Genomic DNA, 21,778 nt, shown 5'->3' on the forward strand with positions numbered 1-21,778 from the left:
AAGATACCACTCTTCGAGATATAGTTCTTTTTTCAAATGTATTTCTGACATTACTACTAAATTTCTTTATTAACCCTGGAACTTCCCACTGCTTGTGGTAATTCAAACAGTGGGAAGGGATTCAGGGAATAGTAATAATATAAAAAACCCACACCACAAAAAAACCCTAAACAAATAAGCCAAGATTTTCCCATATGAAATTTGGTGACACAATTTGTATGACTGATATAATAGCATCTAAGAAATTTATCTTGATTCTACCTTTTTTCTTAATAATGCAAGGTAATATTGAATTCTAATGAAACATGCTCTTTCAAACAAGATGAGGCCCAGTTTATATAGCAGAATAAACACACAATGCTCAAAGTTTTAAACAAGTCATCTGGAAAATTAACGTAAAAAAAAAAACATAAGAAAAGGAGATACAACTAAAAAGACCTGTAGAAGTCTGCATGTTAAATTGCAAAGCATGAATCTCACTAGCAAAAGCTGCAATCATACACACTTGAAATCACAATAATATTTTCTTAAGCCTGGTGTCTCACAAAGATTCAGTTACAAGTATTTCCATTCAAAAGAGGGAAACTAGCATAAGAAAAAAAAAACACCAGTGGAACTCCAGATCATTAGGAGTGAATATACTACGCTACACTACTTTATATTCACCTACTTGTTTAGCAACTTCCTTTGCTTTGTAACATAGAATCATACAAACCTAAAGTCTAATTTCAATTTTTTTCATAATTCTTTTCTCACTTTATCCTTCTTCTCACAGTCTTGGCCACGCAGGGGTTTTCATTTTATCCTTTTCATATTAAAATCAAAACAGACTTTTTGGCTGTATCACTTTGTCAGTGTAAGCACTTCAGACTTTGACACTATAGACAAACAGACTGCATTTAAAAAATACAAATTAATCATTCTGAGGAAGGCTGTTGATGAAATAAATTATTATGTCTTTAGTGCTGCTATAGTGTGCTGGCAATATATTCCTACAGGCTCTGATCCAAAGCCAGTTGGACTTCAGTGAGGTTTGGGTCAGATCCACTACAGAAAAAAAATAATTCAATAGTGGTAAGTGAAATCTAAGATGTATAATTTGATTAGAAAAAACTCCAAGTAGCACTGCAAGTAATGGTGACTTCTTCACAGCTCATACAGATTTTTAGTTCCTTAAACTATTATTAAAAAAGCCTGGAATTTATAGTTTTTTGCCAACCACATTGTCACAGCTTAATTGAGCAGCTGTCAACTGTTAGAAAATAACTGCATCATCATCCCTTTTAGAAGAACCACTGTGGGAAGTGAAACATGGGTTCTAAAGTTTCCGGAGTCATGGTAATGAATCTGTTTTCATCAGGTGACCATGAGTCATCATTTTATCAGCAGTTTAAAGGATTTTCACAATAGTTAAAATTCATCAGTGCTCATGCTTAGCAATCACTGCTGGAGAACACTGAAACAGGGTGCCATGTCCTGTGGTACCGTTATTTAAAGACAAGTTTGGCTATTGAGTCAAGAAAAATACTGCCAAGTCATGGTTGGATAAGTTCTGCAGTGGACAAAAAATGCCCAGAAACTAAGCTTTTACTTGAGAATTGAAACTGAGCAGTAATTTTGCTTTTAAAAATAGGCTCATTTTAAGGAAGTTCTGAACCACACAGATGAAACATAAGAATAAAAACGTGTCGTCAGCCTCTCTTCTCCCTTTTGCTCCACAGTCTAGTCAGAACACACTCGTGTACCAAATACTCAGATCACTTCCACATACCAGAATCTATCTACATTGTTCAGGGTGGGGTAGAAGGCATATGAAAAACAATTTAAAAAATTTTATATTAAATTCTCATGTTACCAATATCAAGAGCGAAAACTGTATAATTAAATTCTTTGTACATGACATTACCAGGTACTATCTGAAACATGGATCCCTTTACCTCCCAGCCTACTAACCTCCATCTGAACTCAGTGGAAAGAATTGAAAAACGTCACCTAAGTGCAAGCTAAATTGCTCCCAGGACCTAAATACATTCAGTGACCCCATGTAGCATCTCTGCTAAGCCCTAATGTTTTGCTGGACTCGGCAAGATTGAAGCCTACTTCCAAGTTTCCCATCCCTTCCTCATTCCCTTCTGGACTTAGGGGTCAAGCAGACAGTACCACCAAGATCTCCAAGAAACAGAACAATTTAGTGTAAGATACAGTAGTTCTGATCAAAAGTAAGGCACACAATAATTACCAGAGGGGTTATACCTTTGAAATATTTATATCTAAAACAAAAAATCAGTATCACTTGGTATGGTATATATCTAGAATCCCATACCACTTTCACAGTATGGGAGTGCACTCAATTAGCAAAAGCTTCATTTTCTGCCACAACTGGAACTATTATAACTAATCAGTTTAATTTATTTGATTTACCAAAAAAGCATAATGCAAGTTGAACCATTGTTTTATTCCTTATTTGAAGTGATCCCCATGAAAGTAGTGTTTCCACTACCAATGTTAACCCCTCTGGCTTCCTTTTCCTTTCTGCTCTGCTAACATTTTAGTCTCCCAACTCTTCATTCACCCATCATTTCCCTAGGCTTGAAAATTAATCCTCCGAGGTCAGTGAGGAAACTTCCATTGACTCCGGGAGGTTTAGAATGAGACCGCACACTTAATTTTCTTCCCCTCCACCTCCCAGCTTCCTCATTTCTCTCTCTGGAACTTATTTACTCATCACTTTAGACATTCCATATCTGGTCCCATGTAATTGGGAATTAAATGCAGAGTTAAGAAGAACTGAATAAATATCCCACCATCCATTATTATTGTTTTCTACTTCCTATTTTAAATCATATTTTTCCCCAAGGTCCTCTGTTATTTTCTTATGAAATTTAAGACTCTTTAGACAAGACTTACATGTTATCCATTCACATAGAAACAAACATCACAGCTGAGTGAAGTCTATGATGCTACTTGATAATAACAATTTCAACCATGGGTTGTGAATAAAGTTGTTTTGGAGAACACTCTCCATAAAAAACCACCATTAAATCATTAATATAGATATTCCTTATTTTCAATGACACAAAAAGTAAATATAAAAACATCCAGTACCCTTAAAATTCAACATATTTTATTCAGTTTGAAGAACTTTTACAAACCTTACTGATTCTAAAAAACTTAATCATACTATATTTCTACTGAAGCATCTGTAAGGATTTCACAAATGTCTTAAGTTTTTCAATGCAGAAAAAGAAACGGACATCTGAATATATTGGGTTTTAGTCATTAAAACTAAGCACTCTAAAAAAACCTAGCTCTTAAACTAAAAAGCTGTGTGCTAAACAGTTCAAAACCATTTGTAAAAAAAATATCTGTAGTATCAGTCTACCAACTGCATAGTCACAACATACAAAATAATTATCTTAAATACAAATGGTATTCCTTACTCTCACTCTCCATTTCAGAGCACTGCATCATGTATCTATGGCCTTAATGAGACAAAATGCATTTCCTATCCCTCACTACTTCTTATATGGGATCAGATAAAATTAAAAAGATGATAAAACCTACTTATTAACATACTTTTTTTTTCTCTTTAAACAACTTCAAAACTAAACATGCCAGTTTCTCACAGGGCAAACTATTAAAGTAATATTGACCAGCTAATTCAATGGACTCTTCACAAAAATGTGAACATTAATCTATCTAGCCCACCTAGATGTCACTTGAGCATCATACAAAAAGACTTATCTGACACAGAAATCTTTGCTGACATGCAATCACTCTGTTACATTTCAACTGCTAGCTAAAAAACATTAAAGAACTGGAAAGACTAAAGAGATCATGAACCTTTAGCATTAGAATTCTATTAACATATTTAAACACACAGAGAAAGGCCCTTCAGAAATCAACTGTTCATTTTCTTATTCCAGACCAAGGACACTAATACCCTCTACAGGTCTGCAAGCAGACCCTAAAATGACCCATGTGGCACTGTGAGAACATAAAAACATATTGGCTGATAGAAAAATTATCTTTCCATACTTTTACCTATAATCAACATCCTTTCTATGCACACTTTCTTTCATGAAGAATTCCTAAGACATGCAAAAAAAGATGTTAAGATGCCTCTGGTTATACTTCAGTACCTTAATGATTACATTAAGATATGCCAACATCAATAAAGGATATATACATAAGCCAAATTAAGGGGAAAATTTACCACGTTTAAGGCATGCAGTCATTTTTCTGTCCAATCATTTCCAATATTTTAATCTGTGTTCCTCATATAAAAAAAATATACTTGCTGCTTCAATGACACATGCAATTTAAAGGAAGCAAAAACTCTGAAGACCAAAAATTTTCATACACACTTCCAACATGGAATAATTTAAATAGATACCAAGGAGCTTTGCTGAAAAATTGATTGCAGTGTGTCAGATGACTAGAGGGAGCATTGAAACTATAATTATCTTAAGATATGTGCTGGCAAAGGCCTACAAATCTGAGACAGAACAGAGCTTTTAATTTCTCAACATAGGAAACAGTAAAGTAAAAAAAGGTTCCCTTTGAGCTGAGCTAGAAGTCTTCAGTGCTTTACAAATGAACAAATTGCAGAAAATGGTAAATGAAATTTTTCTAATACAGCCATAAAATTTACTATTCTTAGTCCAACAGTTTGGCATGAATAAAGCCGGTTTACACAGTTCTGGAGCAGAAATTCTTTTTAGTTTGTCCAAAGGTTCAAACAAGGCCTTAGTGATATTATTTTTCAAATCCATATAGAGTTCATGATTTTGCTTTAAGACTCATCTATTAAAGTTAAGATTTATTTCTCAGAACAGCAGTAAAATACTTTAGCAACACATAGAGAAAGTTTAATTAAATTCACATGGTTTATTTTCCAGATTTGGGGGTATTTTACCATGCAACACTTCATGAAGTATCAGTATTTCCTAAAATTTAAAATTGCTAATGAAATTAACTGGCATAAAAGATTATCTATTGCACATTACAACTGCTTGGCAAGTGAAGAAAATGTGTTTAGGACCTAGCTGTAGTTTTTTTATTAAGGTTTAAAGCTATTTTACTGCATCAATTATTTTATTTCAATCACTCTTAAGTGCCCATTAAACCAAGCTTGAGCTTGCTTTTCAAAAATAGGCCAAGTACTCCCTCTACTGAAAATAATTGACTGTTACACTGGAGATACAGAGATTCTCATATAAGAATGTGTAAAGGAGCAAAGCCATTAAACAAGTTAGACATATTTTGCTTTTAATTATATTGCAGTCAGCAAAGATTTAAAAGCCTGACAAGCTCTACTTTTTGCTCTCTTACCAAAAACATATACACGCTTACAAAATCTAAAAATTCACAAGTTGACAATTTAGAAGACAAGGTATGCTTGGAATATTTTTAGACTCAATAAAATACTCCTATTGATTTCAAACACAACAACCTAAAATAATATGGTATATTCTATATTGTCTATGTAGAGAGAAGTGAGAATATTGTCTGCCTTTTAATGGAGAATCTTCTTGAAAATCTCCTTGAAAAATTTATGTGAAAGTAGAACAGCCCTTAAAAAGGGAATTTTCAGATTAAATACAAATACAGTGTAACAAGATAAATCTGTGCACATCTGTGCACAAAGTGAATTCCAATCAATTTTTCACATATTAACATAATATATACAAGATATCTTTTAATCAAGGCAAAGTCAGTACAAGTTAATTTTCAGCATTGAGTCCATGCAAAAACGTATCCTCCATTTCTCAAAAACTATCAGAAAGAAAAAGTTCCATTTTATTGGAACTCTCAAAAGTTTTATCTATGATATTCCTTACCTACATGCTCAGTGAGAACCTACCCATTTGCTCAGATAGTCACCGATGTTAAATTACTTAGTGATTGCCAGGGTATGTGCCGAATACCAACCTATGGTGCCTCTGGTAGTTCAAGCAAGATGTAATAATGCAGGTCAGTTAATCAAATATCTTAAGGCTTTTTATCTAGTGAAGATATTTCAACTCACACCACTTGTTTTCTTTGCTTCTCACATTATTGTCATTTATATCAACACTTTTCAGCTAAGAAAAACAATAACAATGTCTTCAGCCTCAGCTTCTGCTATCAACATCAGCAGCATGTAGAATCAGATGAAGTGTGCTCAAAATGAAAGATCTTTCTCCTAACTCCTACATCAATTTAGAAGTGGTGAATAGTATAGATACACTGTCAATTTAATATTTGTAATAATGTTAAACAGTAAAAAAAATTAAAGCAAGCATTCTACTAAATAACGGAAGTTTTCCTTGGAAGAGAGCACATAGCCACACAAAAATTTAGTGTTTGATCTGCTTGTTCTACAGGTTGGTTACCCACAAACCCAAATTTCAACAGCTTCCACATCCTGATCAATCAAGAAGGTTCTTGTAGCTGCCCTCCACAAACCCAAGTCTGTTCTGTTAAGAAAATTCTTGGGAAAAAGACATTTCTAAGGGAGTAATACAATGCTCTAATCACTTCAAAATGCATGCATTATCTCAACTACCTTAAGACATACAAGATGACAGAAACAAGAGAGAAGGTCCAGAAGATGTGGTTTCACAATTTTTACTGAACAATTAGTTTTATTTCTTGATAAACTGATATAGTTAGAGTAGAACTATCAAGTACCATGTTACATAATGTTTTGAAAAGCATTACTCTCTACATACATAACCAAAAGTCAGAGACTGTTTGCAAAATAAACATCAGTAGCATTTTACTGGCTGTAAAACAACTAATCCCTGAAAATGAAAAAGGAGGCAAAAAACCCACGTAAATAAATAGTCAAGTGTGATAAATAGTTTAATAGCATTGCCATGCCTTAAACCAGGAACTCACATATACACTAACAATATTGTAATATATAGTAAGATAACAAATAACTCTAAATTTTATTTCAGGCAGAAAAGACTGTGCTATTGAGAATTCATGCAGTTTCTAATTCTAACTACACAACTAATCACTTACAGTTACATGATTTTAATCTCCAGCTGACCTCAGAAGCCCTCTGCCATAATACAGCAGTGATAAAAGAAGTTTGCTTCCAAAGAGAGAGAAAAGCTGATACAAAATATGCTACTACACCTGAAAGATGCACTTCTTCATCATCATCTTTTACAATCAACATACATGCATTCTAAGCAGTATTACAGAGTAGTTTTTTTTTAAATTAAAGCTATGGCATTCTACTTACCTTAATGACAAATTTATTGGAGGCCATGAGAGGTCACTGTAAGCTGGTCCTATAAAAATATCAATTAAAAGCGATCAGCACTAAAGAAAAACTCAGATCTCTACACCAACTGAAAGGATTATTTTAAATCTATTACTCTTTTTTTTTTTTTTCCATTACTGCTGTTCTTCCAACTCTATACTCTGCTTTAAGAAACCCAAGGAAAATTCTTATTTAATGGAGAATTTCTTAGCTACCTTTGTTGATTCTTTTAGTGAGCCTTATAGCTGTTCAGGCACTTAACACGCAACATATGAAATACAAAAACAGAACTATCTTTCAGGTAGTACCAAGACAGAGACAAACCTACCTAATTTACTCTCAAGAAACCATCAGAGAACAGCAAAAAAACCCCAGGAATATTCCTTTACTGCAGCCTCAACCCTACTCCCTGCCTATACAGCCCTGGCCTAGTCTCTCCTTCAAAATAATTGCTTCACATAAAATCCCTTCACATAGCTTAAAGAATGAAGAAAAGGGAAGAAAACACAAAATTAAACCCCCAAACCTCTCTACATAAAATTTACCCCTTCCTATCTTCTGGATACTCTATTTATACTTAGCTAGGGAACCCTCAACAGACTGCAAACAACAGTGGCCCTATGGAAATAATATCCTCTACAATAATATCCTCCGTCTACCAAGCAGCAGTAAGCAAACTTCAAAACTGAGAGATGCATTCACTGGCTGCAGTTCTGGTAATTGCTAGCATCAGAATTTAAAGCAGTGCAAGAATAAAGCACAGCCACTTTTTTATTGTTAGTTTTTGTGGGTTAGTTGTTTTGGGGTTTTTTAGGGTTTGGGGTTGTTTGTTTCTGGTGGGGATTTTTGTGATAAGAAACTGGCTTCTGGTGCACCTAGTATGCATATATATATATTTATATATGCACACACACACACACACAATTGTGTATATTTGATTTTAGACCACTATACACATAAAGAAGTATGATCTGAGCACTACTGTGGTTGCATAAGCATAAAAGCGAACTTCAGGCATCCACTTCTCTTGTTTATTCCAAACAGGATTTAGTTTGCTTAATATGGAATATTGAGTGATGCACATTCAGCTGCATGGACCCTAACTCTGCCTCAGGCCATTTCAAGTGACTCAGAAAGCACTAATTCATGCTGCAAGTTAAACACACCCTCTCTTGAGTCAAAGAAGAAACCTTCAATTAATTGCTAAGATGTTTCTCCATCTCCTTAGGAGAGTATTATATCTCACTGATACAGTTACAAGCTTCAAGTTGGCTTGCAAACCAAACCATAAGCCTAGCCACCTTCCACATTAATTTCAAACTTATTTTCCCCAGTCTGATAACAATTATAGTCACAGTACTGAAACTACCACTGCAGTTTGTCATTCTCCACATAAAGGAGAGCTAAACATTTGACTTGTCAGAAAGCAGAATATTAGGTTAAATTCATGAAAGACTTTCCAGCTAGCCCCACAATGTTGAGATTCAGCAGAGACCCCTATGGTCTCTGAGTTAAGGTCAGAGGCCCCTATGGTACTGAGTTCCTATCTACAAAAATCCATCAATAAAAACATTACAATACATTGTGGTTTCACACAGGATAGTAAGAGGCAACAGACAAGGAAGATACTTGGACTAGACAGAAAACCAGGTGAAAAAGTATCTGTGACAGAAGATAAAGTACCCAAAAACACAGTTCAAGCTTGAAAATCAAGAAAGAAAACAAGTGTCAGTAATTAGCATCTGCAATAGACTAACTGCAGCAAAGATTACACTGAGAATAGAGCTGCCTTTTGCACTCTGAATTTAAAGACTATAAATTTAGTCTCTTAATAAGTAAGACAAACCTGGACAATTTTATGAGAGATAGTACAGGAAAATAGTAAGAATACAGGAAGACACACCCATTTCTCACTGCACACTTCAAGTTATTGTGAAGTACTGCAATAGAGCTGTCAAAGTTTCAGTATACAACCCAAGGTGGTGATATGTGTCTCTGTCAGGTACTACACTTACACATTTTAAAATGCAGTTGTTATCCTTATTTAAATTTTTTAAGAAAGTGCAAAACAAGATGAAGAACTACTTATAACTACATAGAACTACATAGCATAGTACAGATAATGTTAATCTGAAGATTCAGCAGTAATCATTTTCAATAAACACTTCTATGCAGTGCTTCCATTACAAACAACCAAATGTTGGGACCAAAGATATCAAAGCAACTCAAAAAAAAAAAAAAAAAAAAAACCAGGAAAGTAACAAGGGCACAAGTCCATATTCTGGCTCAAGCAAAACTCCACAATACAAAAACTCCCCTTTTTTCTATATACTATCACAATATCCAATCAGTAAGAAACAAAAATAGTATAAGTATCAAGTAAAATGGTTGTTACTGTAACCAAGTTAAAATGAGTTTGAACAGAAAACTATTCTGCAAGTAACTTCTGAAAATAAACTTTAATGTAGTTAATAAAATGTTTCAACTACATACTGAAAAAGCTTAAATTGGAACTTTTATCACCTTCACAGTAATAATAAGCAAAAAGTTATACAGAGCAACCAACATTTTCAAGCAGTCATGTAGTCAGAAGCTGGAATACCATGGTTCAATTTGCTTGTTGTGGGAGTAAACTGGCTTAGGGAGTTTGCCAACTACCCCATCTTTTGTATTGACCATGTAGATAAAATAAAGAAAATACAGCAAAATGGATAAATGTAAACAAATTCTTATAAAACAAAAAGGAATGCACTTGAACCATAAGCCATCGGGAAGGTCACTGAACTGTCACAGATGAAAAAATACCCGGTACTAAGACATCAGAAAAAGAGGAAAAAGACCCATCAAGTGTACAAGAATAAAGCTAGCAAGCCCCAAAATACCTTGCCATTTTCTGTGTTGAAAAAAATTCACAAAAAATACATATCTATTAAAATTGCTATTATTTGGTAAAACCACTTGTTTCATGGGATGCCGTATCTGTTGCAAGCTAATGTGACCATCTAAAGCAAACTATATATAAGGAAATATGAAGATTAGCAAATAAGGTAGAAAAACTCCTCTGAGAAATTACATACATATTTGCGTTTTTTTCATTTTAAAGCCTTGATATTTTTTTGACAGCCCATACAAGAAAACAATCTAGAATTAAACACATATGTTCCATGTAGCTAGAGGAAGACACACTTCAAAAATAACGAGGCAGACTATCTTTCTTTCCTAAATTTGACATTAAGTGGAAAGGTAAACACTCAAGAGAAGCCAGGAAACATGGGTTCCCAGACAGCAAGCTGAAGTGTTTTCTGCCAGTTGATAAACAGCATCTCACCTTAGCAAAGAAGCAGATTCCTGTGGTGAGGAAATCTGGAACTCAGCAGGAACAAGGAACTGAAAACTCCTGCCACACATGCCCACTGGAAGACACAGCAACTTCTAACTCAACAGCTGCAACCTATTGACATTCTGCGCATCTTTGTGTGCCTTTACCTTGTGTGGGGAGATGGAAACCTGAAAAAGGCAGAAACACACAAATCCTAATTAAGGAACTATCTAGAATAAGTTTTTGTTAACTATTTTTGTTGTTCATAATTATCACAACATAAGAGAATTTCTAATAACTTTTCAATCCTTAGGTATTGGTTTGAAATGCTGTTCAGCCCAGACCCTGCTCTCAGTCATTTTCTGAGAGATGATCCTAATCTTGGGATGAGCAGTGTAATACTCATCCACTCACTTATTTAGTATTTCTACACTGAGAAAGACATACCAGAACCTTCACATTTTGCAGTCCGAATTTTTAAGCCCACTGTTGCTAACTTTTTCACTTAACCTTTGGAAACTACTCATTCAACAAGTCTGCATATTTTTATCTCATTGTTGCCCACACCGTCTCATTCATGAAATGCCAAATCACCTTTAAACTTCAACAATTCACTTCCAAAAACATTACCATTTCACCACAAAACTGCATAGAACTAAAGAAAGGAGCGGCTTTGAGGAGCATCAATGTGCTTACTACAGACAAGTACTAGCTATTAAGCTATCATGTTCCCGCATGGCTGAATGTCTTTTTTTTTTAAGTTCTGTACAATGTTCATTGCACGCAGCTGTTTCACAAAACATTGAGGGGAAAAAAAAGTCATACTCCTTTCTGTATGAAGATTAGGCATTAATAATTCGGCTTTTTGCTGGTTGTAAATTCTGCAACTATACACAAAATCAAACACACACATTAACACTTGAATCTAAGCTATTCTTGACACCAACTGCAGGAGTAGCGGGAAAGAGGAGTGAATACAGAAAAGGTGAAAAAGAACTAAGGAAAAAAATAATGAGGTCTGGCAACAAAGTTTTCTTGAACTTGTTTTGTCAAGGCGCACTGCCCACCTGCAGGAAGGCTCAAGAGAGATGCATAAAGAAGCAAGGCAACGTAATTACAACAGGAGTGAAGCGAGGAAGAAAAACCCGAGACAGAAACCCGGCTCGCACCTCTCCGGGCCGGGAGGGAGGGCTGACACTAGGGGCGGTACAGGAGGGAACCCGCCGAGGCGGCACCTGAGGGAGACGCGTTAGGAGCCGTCCAGCACCGCAGCTCCCTTAGGACATCATCTCGCACAATTATCTACTCGGCCGCTCCCCCCTAAGAGCCTCCAGTCCGAGGGTCTCAGCCGGGCGCCGGCAGCTTCGCCAGCGGACTCTCCCCGTACCTCCTCCCCGCGCCGCGCCTGCCTCCAACGGTTCTAACGGCTCCACTGCCCCCAAGCAAGATGGCTGCCGAGGAGAAGCTTCTTCTCCCCTATCCAAAATGGCCGCCGGCAGTAGCCACCGCCCGCCCAGATCCTGCCCGAACGCAAAATGGCCGCCGGGGCAAGCCGCACGTGACGCTGCGCTGCAGCAATGGCGGCGGAGAGGGAGGGGAGGGGGGAAGACGGCGCGGGGAGGCGGGGCGCGAGCCGCACTTCCGGGCTGCTCCCTCCCGATCGCTTCCGCCCGGTGCGGGTTCAAGTGCTCAGGGGAGGGCACGTTCCCCCGGCGGTCTGGACCGCTGAGGTTCGGCGGTATCTCAGCCGGAGCCTCCCCTCCACCCCCCTTCGCCCCGGGCCAGAGCCGAGGTGAGCGTCGGGAGGGCTCCTGGGGGTAGCCGAGCAGCGCTTTCCCCGCCCGCAGCGTCTTGTTGTGTGAGGAAAGAAGGGTAGAGGCCTGGAGCGTGCCGGTCCGCCTCAGCCACCTCAGGCCCGGGCGGAACCGCTCCCTCTTCTGGCCCGCGCCGCAAGGTCGCTGGGACGCGGGGATTAGAGAGGGTGTCGGCGGGGGACGTGTGGAGTTGTGACCGAGGGCCGAGACGCTTCCGTCAGCGCCCCCTTACCCCATTTGCCTGCCACGCTCCGGCCGCCCCTGCGGCTTTGGGGTCTGCTGGGCCTTGCGCGCCGAGTGGTACCAAGTTGTGAAACCTCCCCAGCGTGTTGGTTTGGGGGGGTCAGTAGGAGACGTGGGTCCTGTCAGGTGGATGGAGGTGGGCGCCTGAAGGAACATTTACTCTCCGAGTTGTACCTTTGTAGCTGCTTAAACCAAGAAGCTATTTTGATAATGAAACCTGAGTGTGTGCACCTTTTTTTCGCTGTAGTTGGCAGTTCTCACTGAAATCCCAAGGGAAGTAGAAGCTTATGCATTCTTTTTAGACCAGGATATTTTTCAAATGTTTCTATCGATAGTTTGTGGTTTCTGAAGATCAAGGGCGTAAAGGGATGAGATGGTCAGGCATAGCTTTTACTCTGAGCAACATTAAGCCATGTTAGGAGCATTGGAGCTTGCTTGACCGGCAGATTAAAAGCTTATCATTAGGAGCTGGGTTAGTCAGTGAATTCCATTAACTATGGTGAAAAAATTGGTGCATTTTTAAACGGCTTTGCTTTAGACTTCAAATAGTTACCATTTGAAGCAGTAGCATTTGTAATTAGATAAACATAACAAACTAAACCAAGCTTTACAATTTAGCATGTCAAAGCTTGAAGCAGATGCAGCAATTAACATTTCAGGATGTCTGAATTGAGGTTATTTTTATAGCTTTTTTTTGAAGTTCACAAAGTAAGGCTTTCTTGTGTCATTTTGTGTTGTAATCATCTGTCACACTGTAATTAAGAATATTAACATTCAGATTCATCTGTTCTGTGCTATTATTATAGAGTGAAAAAAGAATTTCTAGAATGTATTTAAAATAAATCGTCTTTGCCTAGGTAGATGCCAGTCTGCAATGGGTCTTAAAACCATCTGGAAGAACTACAAAGTTCTGATTGTTATGGGAACTGGCCTCGGGCTGGTGCACTGGGGCTGGTTTGTCATCAAGTCTAGTCCTATTTTCCAAATTAAGCCAGAGGACTCCGTTCCAGAACCCGAGATTGTGGCATACGTGATGCAAAGGAATCACCAAAATAAAGAAAAATAGCATTAGATCTGTGTGTTGTGGGTAAGTTGCCTAGTTAGTTGTATTTTTGCCTTTGAAGCAGGAGATGAGTTAAATTAAATGAGAATTTTGTAACAGATACAGTCTTGCTGTCTTCTAGAGTTTTATTTTGTTATTTGCTACTTAGTTAATTTGTTAGTTACTCCAGTGTTGTTTGTAATAGTGGCATTTATAATAGAAACAAAAAATTAGGTATGAGAGAAGTCTACATACTGTGGAGATTACATAGAAATGTAATTAAATACCCCTTTAAAGTTTTGAAGTGTTAAAGAACTGGAAAAAAAAAATCTAGGCATCTTGAAGTAAAAAGCCTTTCAGAGGCAGAGATTTCTTAAAGTTTCAGCATGAAAAGCTTTTGTTTCTGAAGGGGTTGCTTGACATGCAGTGCTTCAGTTCTTTTGTTGTCAAGCAAAAACAGGTCAACATCACTATACTTTTTGACACATTTCACACAATTCAATGCAATTTATGATGGCCTGTTACTTAGAGACCTACAGGTAAACCAGTCTATAAACTGGTGGTCAGAAGTGAAATTATTAATAAGCAAGTATTGTGAATTCTATGTTTGTAGTGTATATGTAATATTACTGGGTTTACTCAATTAAAAAGCATTGATATACATCTTCATGCGAGTTTTTTGTGAAAAATAAAATAGCAGCTTAATATATGCAGTATTGTCATAAGATTATCCTAATAACTTTCTGGTTTTAATTGTAGGTATAACTAGCTTTGAAGTTTTTCATCTGTGAATGTTGCCAGAAGCAGAGATGAAGAAAGCTAGATGGAGTAGAAAGAACTTCCTGCTTGTGGCAGGACTGTCACTTATAGGTGTCCATTTTGGAAGCTTGCTTGTAAACTATGTTGCAAAAAAGTCTGCTCACTCACATTCAGAAGCTAAAAAAGAAGGCCGGCATGAATGAAATAGGTTACTGCTGTCATTGTGTCAGTTTCGCAGTAGGAATTAAGCCTTATTTTAAGAGATGATGAGCAGTCACAGGAACATCATTACTGTATGTGCTGTTTACCATTTAAAGTAATAATCCTTGGATCCAAAGAAGTGAAATTCACTACTTTAAATTTAAAAAGTGCTGTGAATTATAGATCCAAGTAAAAGTGAAATCTGTTTTGTTGGCCAGAATTAAAATGTTTCTTTGAAAATGTCTCGTCTTGAAGCTAAAAAGCCTTCTTTATTTATTAGTGAGCCTTTAACTAAAGATACAGTTAGTCAGTCACTGTCTCTGCTGAGTAGAATATTAAGATCTTGCTATGGCCCAGCTGGAAGGCTCAAGCATCTCCACAACGGTGGGGGAGGCTATGTTTGTACAACTTCACAGTCTGCAGCCATCCTCAGTCGTCTTTCTGTCAGCCATCACGTGCTCAGGGTTTTGACAGCCTCTGTACAGAACCACGTATCCCGCTTCAGTGACTGTGGCCTGTTTACTGCCATTCTTTGCTGTAGTTTCGTTGAAAACTTTCAAAGGCTGGACATCGAGTCTTGCACTGTCGTTAAAATAAGCAAACACCTTTTGAGTTTATGTATGGACTACCTCAGATCTGAGGCCTGTGGTTGCCGAGTGTCTGTGGATTTCAGCAGCGTAGAGACTCTTCTTTGCTTGGTACGGAGCATATTAACAAGCAAACCTGCTTGCATGCTTAATAAAGCAGAAGTTGATCATCTCAGTGTGCTGATTTTAAAAGCTTTTATGTTTACTGTTCCATGTCATGTTGAGAATAATGCTGTTCTAGGAAGGTGTGTCATAGTGCCTGTGAAAGGTAAAAGAGTTGTGGATTCTACAGTTCTTCCTGGGCTACTGATCGAAACACCAGAAATTCAGTTGGCAAAACCACTTGTTCTCAAAAGAACCTGTTCAAACGTGATCAAGGTAGCAGTTTTCTCTGTGTCCATGTCGGGAGATGGCTTCAGCCCCGAAGAAGGAATTACAATAGTCCATCATGGAATTTGTCTAGAAATGTCAGAGCTGAATCAGTTGCTTAAGGTAGGCAAGCAGCTGGTTAATGATGAGGTTGGACTTGTAGTGTGCCAGAAAGTTATCCATCCAGTCTTGAAACAGTATCTGAAGGAGAACCATGTCATGGCTGTGGACAGAGCTGGGCTATCTCTGATGGAACCCCTGAGTCAGATGACAGGTAACAAGTTTTCTGTACTAAATTTTTGTTCTTAATGTTCATCTCATAATGAAAAACCATCTAGGTTGGTGTCTTTAGAGAATAAGGATTCTCGTACTTCTGAGTGTGTCCTACTTGAGCATGAGTTGATTTTTTTAGTCTGAAAACCAATTTTTAAGGTGAGATTGATCTTTTGCAGGCTCTGATGATGACATACTGCACATACGATTATTGAATGCTCGAAGAATATCCCAATTGTAATAACTGTTTACAAATGTAGATTATTTCCAAATTCATTAGTGACAAGAAAGCATTTGCTTTGTGTTGAACTATTACTAAATCTTATACTTTGAAAGCATGTTGGTTCTGTTTGATCTGTGTAAATTAAAATATGAGGTATTGAAGAATACATATGTTATTGAAAGATCCAAGAGGAAAGAAGTTTATGCTTTATGAAATGCAACAGCTCATCTGATGACACTGATACATATTGTTCTCTGCTTTTCTCAATTGGACAGGTTCTAAGCCTATAGCTTCTATACATTCATTGTCTCCCAGTAGTTATGGCACTTTGGAAGATGTGTGCATTGAGAGTTTTGCATCAAAACATTTTGTGCATCTAATTCCTAATGACACAGTTGTCTGCAGCTTGGTACTCTGCAACAGAAATGAAACGGCATGGGATGAATTGAAGGTAGGCAAGTTTTCTTAATCTTTCTTGAAAAGTAAAGTATTTAAAGGAGGAATAATGAGAAATATAGACATGGTGAATTAAGTGATATTTCAGTACAATACTGGATTTTAGAGTTCAGGAATATACTTCAAGAAAGCAATTCAGAAATGCCCTGGTTTCCACAATTGCAAAATCGTTGAAGTGCTCAAATTCATTTAATGCCTCTGTTTTAATATGGGAAGTTGTTGAGTGACAGAAACATTTTTCATCTGTTCTTGAGACAGGTGGTGGATAAACATTTTCATTCTCATTACTTGGTCTATGAAAGTATAACAAAAAAAAAAAATTCCAAGCAAATGGCCACCACCAATGCCTGCAGTAATAGTCAAGCGTAGTTTTGCATCAAATGGTTGCTCTAGAAATGTCATTGATGCTATTGACCTTTTTACATGTAACCCTGTTTTGCAGAAAAGAAGAAATAAAATAGACCTTTTTTAGTTCTGTTTTTACATAGTGAATTTGGGCAAACGAATAAGTTCTCATTAAGTAAATGTCGTTTTGGAAATCACTCAGCAGCTTTATATCCACATATGATACAAGTTCATGAAGTATGTCCCAGAAACTACTGGAAATCTTATTTCTGTAGTTTTTTGAGTGGGAAAAATCCTATTAATCGTGTCTAACAACAAATTGGTACTGTTTTCAGCGTGCCTGTGAAACTGCAGAACATGTGTTACAGTTAACAATCAAGGAACCTTTGGCATTGTTGGGAGGTGGCTGTACAGAAACTCACTTGGCTTCTTACATAAGACACAAGGTATGTAAGATGAAGGTTTTTTTAAAGCTGCTTAATATTCCTAAGAAACGAGTTCAAGGTGTCTCTGCTACAGCTAAAACTTTCTTAGATAATAATAGTTGCACTTTTTAAGCGTTCAAAATGTGTACAATTTTTACGTTGAATGGTAATCACACAGAACTCAGCTTTGACTTGAGTAAACCCTTTTCCATTGTGGAATAATCATCACATGCGTAATTTTTAAAGACTCGTCTGTTTAAAAAAAAGCAACAGTACTGTATATATTTGTTTAATACCTATTTCTGTAAGTGTTCTAATTTTCTGGTTTTTCTTTTTTTAGAGTGGTACCCTTTCCACCATCAGTCTTAAAGATATGGATTGTTCTCAAACACAATACCAATTAGTTGCTGATGGTTTTTGCCATTCCCTGGAGTCTGTAGCTTGCTCTCTGAATCACGATGGTGGAGAAATTCTTACAGACTTGGTTTATGAACACTGTTGGTTTGTTCCATCCGGTTTTTCTTCTGCCTCTGATTGGTCAGATTTAGTTTCAAAATGTGGCTGTGGGATTAATAGTAACACTGAGAATCTCAGCTGGAGGCTTTTGCGAGGTGAATTTGTCTCTCCTGTTACACAGAGCTGCCCTGAAGAGCTCTCAGTAAAGGTTGCTGACTCGATGGTTTTGGACTGCTTTGCTGCAAAGTGTAGTGGCCTACAAGTAGCTCTGGAGACAGCCAATCTGATTTTAGATCTCTCATGTGTAATTGAAGATCAAAATTAGTTCTAATCTCACATGAATATTGTTGCACAGAAAGATATGTAATTCAAAGCAGGATAATATATAATGTTTTAGGATATTTTATATGGCTATAATATGGAAAATAGACAGAAGTTTTAAACAATTGGCCATGAAGTACTCTTCTGGTTGTTGTTGATCTACTGGGCCCTCGGTGCTTTTCAGATGTGTAACATTTTGTTAGCACTGTTAAATGAAGAGCCAAATGCACAATGAATCATAGTGATGTGTAACTTAAGAGTATTCAAATTAGTGCATTCAAAAGAGGGAATGACACTTCAAAATTTGAGTTTCTTGTATTCTTTCTGGGAGATTTGAATGTTCTTCAATAAATAAGTGCTGAATTTAAGGAACACTGGATGATGTTTCCTCTGCGTTGAGCAAAGTTTTGGTGTTTGTTGTCTCTGTGGCATCTTCAAAGGGAAAGAGAAAATAGATTCACTTACTGAGAAAACATATGTTAAGGATTAGAATTTATGTAGTCTCAACAACAGCTTTACACATCCAAACAGACTTTTATATTGCAGGAGAAGACATTTTTTATTATACAGGTATGGAAGAAGGCTTTCCTTGGCAAATATCTTAATTTGCATGTTTTCAAATTCAGAAGATCTTGTAACCATATACCATGTGCTTTCTGTTTTCTGAATGACTGGATTATTTTAATTCCTATGTAATTTATTTGGCAAATTATTGAATCTCCACCTGGAGATCTGAAGACAGCTGGTAAGTATTAGAATATTTAAAAAAGAAATGTCAGACTATGTGGAACAAACCTTACCGATGTTCATCTTGTCAGCTGTGGAACACAGGGCATTTTATAAATAATGTTTCCATCATTTAAGCGAAGGTGCAAGAAAGAATATCCCACTCAGCATTCAGTTAACTCTTTGTGCATAGCTTCTCTTCTTTTAACCAAGTAAAAGGCTTTAAGCTGCTCGGTCATGTTTTGATCTTTATATAAGGCTGTAGACTGAGTGATCAAAACTTTCTCATTTTCGGCTTGCATGCAAGATCAAAAAGGCTGTTTCTTTCTTGAACTCATTTTCTTTGCCCCTTTTCTTCTCTTTGTTTTCAGTCACAAGGGACAAATCATTCATTGCATGCTTTTCCAGAAAACATCCAAATTACTTATAGACTAGTCTGCTTATTTGTTTCCTAGTCTCAAGTTTTTTCATGTATCTACTGATTATAAGCAGTAGAATTGTCTTGTGTAACTCAGTTTTCAAATACATAATTAAAACCAGATCTTTCCAGACCTTTTATACAAAGTCCTTTTCATTTTAAGAGCATAAATAATTTTCTCACTGGAAAGAATGAAGTTATTTAAAATTCTTTTATCCTTTTATGACCTGAAATGATTGTTTCAGTGCTATAAACAATCCTTAGGGAATTTTTTGAAGAATGTTACAAGGATCGAGATGGAAGCTGGTCACAGTTGGTTGGAAAAGACTGCTTTCATATCCTAATCCTTGCATATATCATGAACCATATGAAAAGATCAGGAGTCATGAAGCCCATGTATGTGTTAAAGCAAAAAAGACTTAAAAGCTCTGATTCTGTTTTTCCACTGCCTCTTCTCCCCATCCTGCCAAGCTTAAACAAAAATAATAGAAAACTCCGAAAAAAGAAATTTTAATTTTTGGTAAGTTGGTAAAAAAATCATTTATACCTGAATCAAAGACTATTTCATATATAGATCTAATATAAATGAATTCTCATCTCCCAGAGTGACTGAAAAGAATAAGCAGCTGATACTGCTGGTCATGGGCACTTCGGGTTCAGTTTTTGGTTGCGCTACCTTTGGTGGTTAGTGTTACCCCGCCTTTCATGAGTAATAAGGGAGGAATACAACTTCGGGTAGTGCTTAAAATGCAAATAGAATTTTGACTCTCAATTCAAGACCTATTATCAAAATAACTTTCATGTTTCTTGATAAAACTTAAATGCAAAAATGATGGGGTTCCTCATTCAGTGTTTTGAGTTAAATCCTCTGAGACTTGGTTTTATTTCTGCTTCTCTTGGAATTTAAAGTTTGTTCAGTGGGAAGAATTAGTATTACACAAGCATTATTATGGGACAAGTGTTTTCTGATCATGACTTCTGTCATGCATTGACTTCCACAGATTGCTCGGAGGCTATTAATTTAAATTTTAATTTTACTGTCATTGCACAAGAAGTTAGAAGATTCATCTCCAGCTTTCTCAGCTGTATTAGTGCTCCAGGCATAGCAGGAGAAAAAGAAGTGCTGATGTTATAATCACTCAGGTCAGCATATTTAATGTAGATGCAGGTTTAATGCAGTTCTCTTCAATATTTCTGCTTTCATTTGTTTATTTCAATTTTGTTTGGTACTTTGTTTCCCATTTGGTGTTTAAAATTTCAAAGTGAAGACCTGAAAATGCTGAATAATTTAGGGATCTTTAGTATTATTGTGTCCTACTTCAAGTGGACGTGACATTAAACATACTATTATGAAAGAAATACATAATTCAAGTCCCTGCTGAAATACAGTAATTGCATTAAGAGAACTTTGGCCAGGATTTATGGAGCCTCTTTAAACTAGCATGCTAGGGAAAACTCCCCTGTTCTCCCTATATATTGAACCTGGGTGCATTTTCTTTACTCTGAAATTTCAGCATGAGTATATTATTGTTGCTAATGGTAACCTGTTTTAGTGCCTTATATCTTCAGTGCACACAGCCAGAGAAAAGCCCTGAGCAGGAATGGCTGAACTAAAAGATGAGCATCATCAGACACCTCAGCAATCCTTATTGTATCATATATGTCTTCAGAGTCTATCCTCTGCTTGTGTTTCAGATGTGATGGTCATACAATAGCGATGTTTGAAGACAGGGTGGAAGCAGATTTATGAGTTTGAGAATCCTAACTTTACTCGTAGCATAAAACTGGTTTTTTTCAGAATTGTTTGGGCATTTTTAGGCCAACCAGCTGCTACACTGTTAGATCTGTTCCAGTAAGGGAAGAGAGTATTCTCCACTCTTGTTAGAAAAATAATGCCTACAATATTGCTAGCACAGTAATGTACAAAGCAATTAACTTTACCCAAAACTTGAACTTTGGGATTTTCTTTGAGCCCTTACTTTTCTTTGCTGAATAGCGAATTGTAGTACTTGTCACATTTTCAACAGTGCCACGTGAACTGAGTCATGTAAGTACTATGCTCTTCAATTTTAGAAAAATCAATATCCGTGAATCAGTCAGTGTCACAGGAAGAACTTTTATCTGGATTTGCATTTACTGCTGTTCTGAAGCTGCAGTAACAGTCTGGTTTTATTGCAAAGAAACTGTTTCCAGCATGTTACCATCTGTGCAGACTTCTTGAAGTCAGTTGCTACTCATGATGCATTGTTTATTTTGATAATTTTAGTAGCTTTTACCCAATTAAATAAAGTTCTATACCTGCTTGTCAGCAGTGACAAGTTCTACAGTACTGATTAATAACATTTTGGCCAGTAACACTGTGATCTTAAAAGTACTTCTTAAACAAATGTTTTTTTGTCGATATACATTGAAACTGTATAAATTAGTACTGCATATTCAAACTAGATAGATTAATTCTTTATGCTGGAAGTGTAAGTCTAGTTGCATATGTAGATAGTGGCTTGATGGGATAAAAATTAATAAAAATAAAACTAGTAGAA

The 21,778-nt window shown here is 36.8% G+C and overlaps 3 protein-coding genes across 3 annotated transcripts in view; 2 read left to right on the top strand and 1 right to left on the bottom strand.

Moving 5' to 3' along the window:
• SLX4IP (SLX4 interacting protein) overlaps window positions 1-12,133 on the bottom strand; it is a 77,517-nt gene extending 65,384 nt beyond the window's left edge. Inside the window, 3 exon segments of the mRNA XM_071740276.1 lie at window positions 7,241-7,289; window positions 10,590-10,768; window positions 11,968-12,133. Coding sequence (XP_071596377.1) covers window positions 7,241-7,267 — 27 coding nt within the window. The 5' untranslated portion in view covers window positions 7,268-7,289; window positions 10,590-10,768; window positions 11,968-12,133.
• A 1,378-nt stretch (window positions 12,134-13,511) lies between these two features.
• Window positions 13,512-15,398, top strand: LOC139794548 (uncharacterized). The gene is made up of 2 exons (XM_071740277.1): window positions 13,512-13,724; window positions 14,439-15,398. The coding sequence occupies exon 1, from the start codon at window positions 13,512-13,514 to the stop codon at window positions 13,701-13,703; it is 192 nt and encodes a 63-aa protein (XP_071596378.1). The 3' UTR covers window positions 13,704-13,724; window positions 14,439-15,398.
• Window positions 14,879-18,466, top strand: MKKS (MKKS centrosomal shuttling protein). The gene is made up of 4 exons (XM_071740275.1): window positions 14,879-15,869; window positions 16,367-16,542; window positions 17,228-17,338; window positions 17,658-18,466. Exons 1-4 carry the CDS (start codon window positions 14,879-14,881, stop codon window positions 18,096-18,098), a joined length of 1,719 nt encoding a protein of 572 aa, XP_071596376.1. The 3' UTR covers window positions 18,099-18,466.
• The last annotated feature ends 3,312 nt before the right edge of the window (window positions 18,467-21,778 follow it).

This window comes from Heliangelus exortis, chromosome 3 (assembly GCF_036169615.1).
Source record: "Heliangelus exortis chromosome 3, bHelExo1.hap1, whole genome shotgun sequence".
In the NCBI taxonomy this organism is placed as follows: domain Eukaryota; kingdom Metazoa; phylum Chordata; class Aves; order Apodiformes; family Trochilidae; genus Heliangelus; species Heliangelus exortis.

Bases quoted from the DNA above. Each gene is read 5' to 3' on its own strand.
- LOC139794548 (XM_071740277.1), top strand. From the start codon at position 13,512: ATGGGTCTTAAAACCATCTGGAAGAACTACAAAGTTCTGATTGTTATG.
- MKKS (XM_071740275.1), top strand. From the start codon at position 14,879: ATGTCTCGTCTTGAAGCTAAAAAGCCTTCTTTATTTATTAGTGAGCCT. The intron at 15,870-16,366 runs GTAACAAGTTTT...TCAATTGGACAG, and splicing joins ACCCCTGAGTCAGATGACAG to GTTCTAAGCCTATAGCTTCT. The intron at 16,543-17,227 runs GTAGGCAAGTTT...TACTGTTTTCAG, and splicing joins CGGCATGGGATGAATTGAAG to CGTGCCTGTGAAACTGCAGA.